Here is a 10,747-nt window from a genome sequence, read left to right on the forward strand (position 1 = left end):
GTGCTCTCTGACGGTACGGTGCCTGTAGTGAAGATGGCCGCTCCGGCCTCGGAAGTGACATCACGCTGCGAGGCGCGATGGTGTCAGCTCGGTGAGGGGCGGGAAGGGAGAGAGCGGGCGACGGCCGCGGGGCGGAGCCGGCCCAGCGGGGCTGAGGTGGCGGGGGGGGTAGTCGCCGCGCTGACGGAAACCTGACTGACAGCTTCAGCCAGGGTAAGGTTTTTTGCATGCCTATAAGAAAAGCAAACCAGCGGTAACGTGACTTTACGCTCTGAGCGCTAGCGGTGGTCAGCTCCTTCCTTACTTCGCTTAAAATGCTGGTTTCAGTAACCCTGGCAAATTCACCTCGCGGTCGGTGAGGAAAATCTGCTTAACAATGCAGTATAAAAACTAGTACAGGATGGTAACATTCTCCTTATCATACAGAGAGATGAAAGCAGTGCTCTGCATAGAAACGGAAAATATTGTAATAAGTGAACGTTGATGTTTCTATCCAAAGTAGTATTTACCTAACACTCTGTAACTAGAAAAACAACAGTTAAAATTGTGACCATACAGGAGCAGCAGAACATCAGAGGTATTCACAAGGCTAAGTTCACAGAGCAGTTTAATTTCCAGCACAGATGTTTGAAGTACAAAGTGCAAGCCCTCCTTGTGCTCCTCAGGCAGAACTGATCAGTGCGCTGAGGGGGAGCACAGGGCTGGGTTTTGAGATTTTCTGTTGGAAGAGCTTTGAGTGCTGCTGTGCAGCTGAGTTTAGGAAGTTAATTTGTCATCTCCGGGTGCACTCCAAACAAGGGAAGAGAATATGCTGTTTAGTGGAGTGCCAGCAAACAGATGTTTTTATATGTACATGCGAGGGATACACAATATAGGGAAATACCTTCTAGGGAGCTGTTAGGCAGCACAGGTCAGCATCCCAAATCATATTCCCAGTGTAGTGTCACTATTAATTAACAGTGTAGCTTTTTATGAACAGTGTAGCTGTTAATACAGTAAGCAACTGAAATGAAAGGACTGACTATGCATATTGAGGAAAAAAACGAGGGAACAAGGACCTCTCAAGGACTCCAGAATTACCATAACATTATAAAACAGGGAGCATCTTCAGTTCTTTCTAGCAAGATACAGCTGGCATGATATTCATATTTATGTACAATAAAAAGTCCATCATACTTCTACTTGTGTGACAAAGTGACAAAACTGGGCAAACAGTATTCTTCTGTTAGGTGAACATTCACGTAGCTAATACGCATAGCAAAAGTATCTGAAAGCCAAACCCAATGAAGACAGTGACATGGATACTCTCCATCATACTTCAAACTGATTACCTTCAACATCCGTGACACTGAATGACTTGGACTCCTTAGCTCACAGACTGCGCCACAGGCACTTCCATTAGAAGCAGGACTCTGCTTCAAGATCCTGTGCTTGGAGTTCCAAAGACCAGTACTAGAATGGCTGCCTGTTGATTTCCGAGCCACTGCCACCAGAGTGGTGAAATTCAACAAGTACTGGGGAAGGACTTCGTGCTGACAAGTCCAATTAATATTTCTACGATACTAAGTGATTTAGAGAATGATAGGATTCTGTATTCAAAAACTGTTAAAAGGTCAAAGTACCAAGCTCATGCCTTAACATAGGTATGATAAACCAGAAGCAGCAGTGATGACAGCTCATAAAAAAAATTGGCAAGCATAAGATGGAATGACTTTTACAAAAAGGTGTTGAAAGAATAGGATATTAAATGAAGATACAGGATTACCTACAATAAAATTGATCACCATCTTGGGAACACTGCTGAAGGCTAAATTCCAACCATCAACATCAGCTGGCTCTTGAGACCAACTTCCAGCCAGATGGCAGGGTACGACACGGTGGGGTACAGCACCACTGCGGGCTTACTGCAAGAACCAACCCCAAGGTAGGACTGAATAACAAATGCCGACTGACAGAGGTGCTCTGGAGGGACAAAAAAATGCCAGTGACAGAAGGAAAGTTTGAGTCAGCTGGAACTAATTTTCTCAAATTCCCTCTCACTTTGTATCACCTAAATATTAAGTTTTAGCTAAAAGTAGAATTTATCACTTGTTGGTACATGGTATTTATCTTGATTGATCAGATACATTATTCTATTTTTATTTATAAGAAAGGACTGATGGACTTGCATGAGTTTTCAATTAATTTTATTGAGTAGCCAAATCTGATAAATTAGCACAGATAAAATAAGCATTTGCATGTGTTACAAATGACTTTTTACAGGAATAAAACAGTGAAAATTACAAACTGTAAAAAGGAGGACAAGTAAATCCTGTCTCAAATTCAGAAGGGGGAAGATTTATAACTTCATACTGAAGATCAAATGTTTGAGTTCAGAAAACAAAGATTTAATATTACAATATTATACACTACTTTACAAAATTAAATTTACTATAAGGATTACATCCATAATAGTAAACAGAACCTTAAAATCACATTTAATGGTCCCTTACTTAACAGCCATTCTGCATCTTTGATTAAATTCTGTTAAGAAATTATTTCTAAATAAAAGAAAAGTGAATCATTCTAGTTATTGCAACACAGTCTATGTGGACTTAGACTCAAATATATTAAATTAAAAACGATAATGAAAGCAAAGTAAAATGGATGGTAACAATGTTGGCTGAACACTAATGTGCCAAATACAGAAATAGTTTTTAAAAAAAAGAGTCTTCAACTAGAAAAATAGAGTACATTTGCAGTGGTAGAGTTGTCGTGCTGAGATCTAAGAACCAGAGCCCCTCTTGCCTATTTTTGCAGTTCATCTTAGGTGTCCTCATTTTTCAATTGTAGGTAAAAATGACAAATCATAGGTAGGTTATGTGTTCATCTGTCCTGTATTGCCCTTACAGCAATACGAGGTGAACCAGCAGGCCTTTCCCACTGCAAGGGAATAAACTAACGAAGTTCAATACAGAATTTCTTCCAAAGTGAACTCCAAGAGGGATCATCTGATTCTTGTTTATAGTATTTTGCTCTGTAAAACTTAGGGACTCTAATTCAAAGTTGTTAATTACCACAAAGACTGCCATCTTTAGCCATTAGTCTGGTGTACATAAAGCAATGAAGCCATCTCCAACATTCAACGTTTTTAAAAAAAAAAATAAGGGATATAGTAGCAAAATACAGTCATAGTAAGAAGCAAATTTTGGGTGGGCTGTTAGATGCAAGGACAATTTTCAACATCTGAGTGATAATATACCCAAAACACAAGTTTGAAGTCATAACCTATGCAAGTGCATAGCTTCCATTTAGGACTTAAATGAAAAGACTCCTTTCCCCTGGGGGGGAACAAAAAAAAAAAAAATCAGACTGTCAAAACTTAAAAAACCTCTTCACTATGACTAGAAACTGTGCAATTCTCTGAAAAGCTGTTCAAGTAAATATACTCCTGTTTGCTATGGAGACAGCAGACAGGGAAGCTTAAATTGGTTCTATAATAGTCTTTTCATGCTACTTTAGACATTGTTCTGAACTTCAGCTTCTTGTGCTCAAGCAACAAGAACAATTTCCCCAAAGAAACTCCTCCCCTGACGTAAGGCAACTCCCGACAATCATGTGCAGCTACAGCCTGAAATGGTAGCAGATGATTACCCTATAATGTCCTTTGACATTTGTATCACAAAATGTAAGTTAACTAGCCTAATCACAGTACATGTTTGACCACTTATAAGTGTTTTACCTATTCAAGTTACTTGCCCCAGGAAGTAGGTTTTGCAAGACCTTTAAGTTTACCACTATTAAACAAAAAAGCAAACCAAGATTTTTCCATACAAATCACTTCCACAGGCATAGGGATACAGTAACTTAAATACTCTTTACGTTGGTAACTATCAATGATAGCTTAATCTCCAAAGCAGAACAATTATCAATACACTTTTATAAAATTATTTAAATATTTCGTATATAAATTTTCACTTCAAGCCCAATGTCAACTTCCATCTGTAGCTCTGGCAAGGATCTGAGAGTATATTTAAAGCTTTTATTTGGTGCACACTGGCTTTGCACCTAGGCTTATTACACAGCTGCAGTAAAAAAAAATATTTGAAAACTTCAAGTGTGTCTCAAACCATAAACAAATCTTCAAACGCAATGTAATATTTTTGTCTTTAGAAAAAGAATTTCTTTTCCAATTTTAACATCAAAATATTCAATGTTGTCTCAAAACATTAAGTTTGAAGTGCTGTCATATAAAGTTGCTTCAGAAACACATTAGATTTTAGGGGCCTAACAGTTAACGTAAACAAGAGCCAAAAGTCTACTAAACATAAACCAAAAATCTGAGATAACCTTCCTTGCCCTTCCCTTCCCACACCATTCACAAACTGAAATTAAAACTATTCCTTTTACTGAAGAAAAACAAAGCTTGCCATCTACCCAAGTCTAATCTTGCTGCTGACTCGGCCGCTGACTTTTTAAAATGTGACTCATATAGGGCCCGCTCCTCCCCACTATTTTTAATTAGAATACTGACTCATTAAGACTTTTAACAAATTCAGCCATCTTGTCCGGGTTAAGCTTACCTTTAGTCCTATTAGCCATATTCCAATCCAAGCACTGGATTCTACACTTCATAAATATTTGTTCGTTTCACAATGAACAGTTGTTTCATTGCTACTTTAAGCATTAAGTTGAACATTGAGATGCTCTGTCTGTAATCACTGGATGCACTTAGAAAGAATTTCCCTGCAAATCATGATCAGTATTGTGAGGTTTTATATCTAGCAGCAAAAAAAAAAAAAAAAAAAAAAAGAGTTACAGAAATGTACATTTTGAACAACAAAGAACTCTTTATTTTACAAAATGTATTTCACCTTTTCAGTATTGCCTTTGTAAATGTACTTCATGCTGCAACTACTTACAGTAAAAACATGATTTGCAGCAAATTAAAGGTGCTCAACCAGTTCCAACAGTTTGATTTTTTTTTTAAGGTACAATATTATGTAGTTGCACATTTGATTCTCAGATGTGGTCCTTTATTTGCTTTAGTTCGTTGAAATCACAGTGAGAACTTCTCATCAACTGCCTCAGGCCACAGATTTAATGAAGATATTACAAGCACAATCGTTCTTTACTGCAAAAATCTTTCCTTTAAGAAGTGAGCCAAAGGGTAGTGTTTCATTTATTCACTTGCTGCTGTATGTGAAGGAGGAATTCATAGTATGATAAGGCCGATTCTGTTCTGTCTTCAATCATATTTTGCAGAAAACTTGATTTCAATGGACTGTCATCCCTTAAAAATTAAAATATAAGTGTGAGTGAAATAAACATTCACCAAGATCTACAGCGCAATGCATTAATGAAGTTACAGGTCAAGTGGCAAGACATTTAAAGAGCTTAAGGATATACGAAAAGAGAACTCAAATAGCCCTTTATATTAATCCTAAGAAGTGCACTTATCAGCATTTACTTTATTTATCTGACATTAACTAAAGACTGTTTTGTGACATTTAGTCTGTGGAAATTCTAACTGGAGACAACTCATAACAACTCATATCTGTTGTCAAATCTGTTAGGCACAGCATGCATCATTGTTAAAACTTCCATTAAGAAAGTTCAGTATATGATATCCAAATATGTATTGTTAAGAGGTCCCTACAGAAGCACAAAAACTGTTAAAACACACTTACTTTATTATATATAGTATAGGAAAGAAAGGTCTCTGTTCTCTCAACCAAGAAATGAAAGCTATTGTTCTGATGGATTCTGCAGTTTCAAGTTCTGGAAGATGTGTCTAAGAAGCAAAGGGTATCATTAATACATACATGATATTTTTCAGAACAGTAAAAGGAACACTTCAAATAGCCCAACTGTATCCTAATCAGGTATAAAGGAAATCCAGAGAGATACGTTTTGTGATGTATAGTTTTAGTCTAGTCTCCTTTGAAAGGGCTTGAAACAGTCAAGTGCACTAAACTAGTATCAGCAATTGGCTGTCAGAATGGAGATGACCGAGATGTGGTCGATACCTGTTTTATTGCAGAAACCGAAGGACTTCCCACTAACCCCCTGTGCTTGCTATTCACAAATATTCTCAGTCAGCTCCCACAGTTCTGAGAAACTTAATCATTGCCAGCCTCTTCTTACTGTGCTAAAATGGGAAGATCTATAAAGTTTTAGCCAGGAAAAACTCCAAGAGAGGTAAGAGAAATTATTTCTTTCCCTGAATCTGGATTTATAGTGAATAATGACTAGAGGGCTAATATTTGAATAGTGGTATTTCAGTTCTCACGAAAATAATGTTCTGGCGGCACTGTACAACTGCTGTACAGCAAAACAAGCACGTACCATATTCTGCGGTATTGAGCCATAATTTGGAACTCCAAGGACTTGGCTGATAAAGCTCTGCCCGCAGTTCTTCCCAATCCACAGAAACATTACCTGAAAGATACCCAGCAATAACAACATTAAGCCAACACAAAAACCACACCTCAGCAGTCTCCTACACCTTTTGAGTTCTCAGAAAGAACGCATCAAGCGAATTTGGATACTTTTTAAAATCACCACTACCACCCAACTTACAGAGCCAGCATCCATAAGGTAAGCACCATCCCTACTCAACTTCTCCACTGACAGCTGGAGAATGGGTGGCTGAGGTATAGTTCTATCATTTATATTAAGGGCCCCCTAAAAGAGAAAGCAAAAAGAAAAACAGCAGTTCACATCTTGATGCATTGAAACAGGCACAAGAACAGAGGCTTAAATAAGAATAGGGTCTACTACACTGAATACTGAAGCTGGACCCTTCTTCTCAGTTTAGTTCAAGTCATACTTCAAGTGCATAATTTACTAATAAATCTTTTAATGTTTTATTTAGAGAGGGTGTACTTGAACTTAATCTTAGTTAATTAGTTCTAGAACTGGAATATCAGATTTGTTAGGTACAAAAGATGTGACTTCTAAAATTATTCAGGCTCTTACAGAAACATTCTCTCACTGTTCACAGAACTACTTTGACATTTTAAAATAAAGGAAACTACAGAGGGACAAAAAGTTAAAGCATGTTATACTATCTTTACGTACATGAGATTTATAGTGCAAGATAATAACACAAGGCAAAAAGTGAAATAAGTTAGAAAAAACCTTCCCCATCCATCCATAGCCAGAGCACAGCTTCCCTCCAGAATTCATCAATCCAGTCCCAAATAATAAATGCATAAATGCAACAAATGGGAAAATATGAAACAGTAAATTTCAGCTATGCAGCTTTAATATGGAAAACTTGTGAGATTTTTAACACATTTATTTTCACATCATATAAATCTTTGGGATCAGGCAAATGGACCATGTAGCAATGCAAATACTCACCTCATCTGTGAGATTATCAACTCTGTACAGACTGGGATGTGTCATAAGCATGAGGTAAACAAGGGGCTGGTTTTTCACTTGACACATGGTAAAAATGCGTTCATCTAAACGTGCGTTCGTCCCAGTTTGAAATGCTTTCTGCAAATGATCAGGCATTTAATTTGACCGTTAAAGCAAAGTGAGATAAGCTGAATTCAGCACACCATCTATTGTTTATTTCTAACTTACGTTAAGTCTTAGAGATGAGCCATAAGTATTCTCATGGTATGGTATTTTACCACTGCTATTTCACTTCTCCATAGTTCACTTCAGTGTTTCACATACAAATCATTCAAGTCTCTTTATTCCCATTTCTGGGTTCTAGAATTAACCATAACCTTGCACCATCAATCCTTTCTAGTGAGCACTACAGCTGAGATGAAAGCATCTTGAAATATGTGTCTTCTAACATACAACTCAAAAATGCTACTTGATGGAATTTAGAAGAATAAATATTGGAGCACTTTATGATTGGCTTCAACATACAGAATCTTAGGTAATTCTGGATTTACAATAAGGATATACTCCTGGCTTGTGGGACAAAAAAACCCAGCTATAACTGAAACAAGGGCTCGCTCCTCCCACTTTACTGGGTCAATAAAGTCTTCTAAGTGAAACAGCTCAAACGTCAGTATCAACGTGGTAGTAGCAGTATGCTGGTTAAGTCCTTATCAAGAGGTATGAATCAGAAAATTCTCTCTAGAACAGAAAGCCAGCTTGTCCAACACTTAAAATGACTTCCAGTATCAGTTCAGGGAAATCCAATCAAAAAAATATTTACACTGAGCAAATATTGTGAAATGCTGTAAACCTTTTGCAAGAACAGCCAGCCAACTAACTCTTTGCCAGCCAGCTAGCTCTCTTTTAATCCACTCTGAACTGCTGTGTGGATCTACATTTCCAGAAATGCACAAAAATTAGATTCCTGAAAAAAACCACTCTACCAATACCCTGCCACATTCTCCAGACTAGTCATTGTCTTTAATATTTTCCTATTCCCTTGCTTAAAACATTTATACTTTTGTTTTTATACACACTTCTGAACTCCCACTTCTCAATCAGATTATTCTCTACAGTGATATTCTTTACACATCTTCTCTATCCCCTATTGGTCTCCTCTGCAGGCAAAAGCAGAAGGCCAGTCCATTACCCTGATACATTTGCTTCATAAAATTCTCCAAATCCCTCCATTTTTCATAATGTAACAGACTCCAAGATAAAAACCCATATTCACCACCTGTAAAATCATATGTTATCTATCCAAGCCTGAGAAACAATTAAATAGGCTTTGTTCTACATTGAGCTTTCAAGTCATCAAATTCTGGGGTGCAGTGAAATGGACTTGCTATCTTGAGAGAACTTTATCTGTGCAAGAAGGACCATTCTCAAGTCTGTGAAGTATCTCAGTACTCCAGTGGCAAATTGCAGAAAGGCTGGTTTTATTAAACAATCTAAATCAAGCAACTCCTACAAAAATCGTGAAAGAGAAGATAGATGCTATTTTGTACATCAAAGAAATGTCCTTTTACTTCAGGTTGACGTGCCAAACAGACAATCATCCTCTTGCATGGCTTCCTTTGAACTCTTACCTGTTTTAAGAGTGCCAGTACATAAAGAGGAAAGAGCCGTAGTGAGTAGGGGGCCATGAGACCAGGTTGTTGAACGCTTAGGACTGATGAACGGTAAGCAGATAAAGAATCTATCACTGCATTGACCAAGGCATCCCGAGCATCACTCAAGGTGGCAGAAACTGATCGGTCCACAGCTAAAAATAGAGTACAAAGCTCAAGTAAGAGGCTTTTCCTCCCTTGGTAGGAATACAGTCACATACGTTAACTTTTCTCATTTTAACATATACTTCCATGCATCTTAATAAGCTTTTACAACAGTACAGAGGAGGTCAAGACAAGTGATTCAGAAAAAAAAGCCAGGGGCCCGTTATGACGCACCAGACTAAGACTAAGTCCAGGTGACTACATCAGCTATACTGATAACTTCACTTAAGCCAAGCATTTAAAAAAACAAAGAAAACCAAAACCAAACCAAACCAAAAACAAAACCCAAAAAACTTTTAGGTTTGCAACTTAGAAAGTGCTATTAGGAAAAGAGAATCTTTTCTTCTAATGTTACTTCCCAGAGGATTACTGCTCAGGGCTTTAGGGATATCATCCATACATATCCAAACAAGCTCTTATCATGCTTACCCATATTGGCTAACAGCCCAGTGATGGCTTGTACGTCTGCCCCTAGATAGACATCACTCAGTGTTGTTACAACAGGTAAGCACATAGTGTGGACACGAATTCGTCTTTCACCTGTAAGAAAACAAAACTGTAGTCTCCAAACATAACTTTTGTTTTATGAAACAATAAAAGAAATGCCACTGTTACTCAATAACAAAAATATTACGTTTTAATCTAATTTATCATCCAAGTGGTGAATCAGGCCACTTCCAGTAGCTTTAAAAAATTATTAGTTCTCAATTTCTGGGTTAAGTCTACCTATTTTCAGACCAGAACTAAGTTTCCCAATTCTTAGCCTGGAAGAAGCAACAACATCAACAACATGCAGTAACACATCACAGTTGTGATCTTGATATTAGATAAAATAGTTTGTGTAAGTTACGGCAACTGAATTGCAGCTGATAAATGGACCCAAGAAGACTCATCTGAATACTGTACTGCTAACGCAGCTAACATGACCTGCTTGTCTTACCTTTGCTGGATGTGTACAGGAGAGCTGACTGAAAAGAAACAACTTGCATATCAGTAAGACTCTCTTCAACTGACATTTGCACAGCATATCCTGCATCTGGGTTTACATTGGGTAATGACAACAAGTCTGTAGATCGTACAAAGAAGTTCCCATGGAAAGTATGAATGGAAAGACCTACAAGATAAGCATTTTATTGAATCAGTTTTATTTTTAATAGTCATGCAGTACAGACACATCTGCCATCACTGTTTAATGGCTCTGTATCAGAATGTTAAGATCCTTCTCAATGAAATAAAGTATCTTCAGGAAAGGTAAATATCCCAAACAGACAACTAATCCATAGAATCCACAAAGCCAAGCAGGAATTCCGAAGTCAAATCAATGTAGAATAGTAGTAAGTCTCTAGACTATAAAAACACTCCCTTGTTCAAATAGCAGTCCAACAAAATTTCCAGTTTTAACCATTGTAAAATGGAACATGGATGCCAGTAAAGATACTGCAAATACAGTCTTTAATAAATGGTCTGATTCCTCAAACAGAATTTTACTTTTCTAATCTCTGTCTTTTAACTATTTAAGCTTACCTAACAGCCAAAATACCAAACAAAACATTCCCAAATAACAGCAAACACCCACTTCCCCTCCC

The 10,747-nt window shown here is 37.5% G+C and overlaps 1 protein-coding gene across 1 annotated transcript in view; it reads right to left on the minus strand.

The window, feature by feature from the left end:
* Nucleotides 1–4,788: 4,788 nt before the first annotated feature.
* The window catches only part of SEC24A (SEC24 family member A), a 20,795-nt gene continuing 14,836 nt past the window's right edge, over nt 4,789–10,747 (minus strand). The window contains exons 16-23 of the mRNA XM_009708932.1: nt 10,102–10,275; nt 9,591–9,701; nt 8,976–9,151; nt 7,348–7,485; nt 6,562–6,666; nt 6,328–6,420; nt 5,670–5,773; nt 4,789–5,272 (exon numbers count right to left, since the gene is read on the minus strand). Of these exons, the coding sequence (XP_009707234.1) occupies nt 5,158–5,272; nt 5,670–5,773; nt 6,328–6,420; nt 6,562–6,666; nt 7,348–7,485; nt 8,976–9,151; nt 9,591–9,701; nt 10,102–10,275 (1,016 nt within the window). The 3' untranslated portion in view covers nt 4,789–5,157. The remainder of the gene's footprint in view (nt 5,273–5,669; nt 5,774–6,327; nt 6,421–6,561; nt 6,667–7,347; nt 7,486–8,975; nt 9,152–9,590; nt 9,702–10,101; nt 10,276–10,747) is intronic.

Source organism: Cariama cristata, unplaced genomic scaffold (assembly GCF_000690535.1).
Source record: "Cariama cristata isolate BGI_N322 unplaced genomic scaffold, ASM69053v1 scaffold11751, whole genome shotgun sequence".
Classification (NCBI taxonomy): Eukaryota; Metazoa; Chordata; class Aves; order Cariamiformes; family Cariamidae; genus Cariama; species Cariama cristata.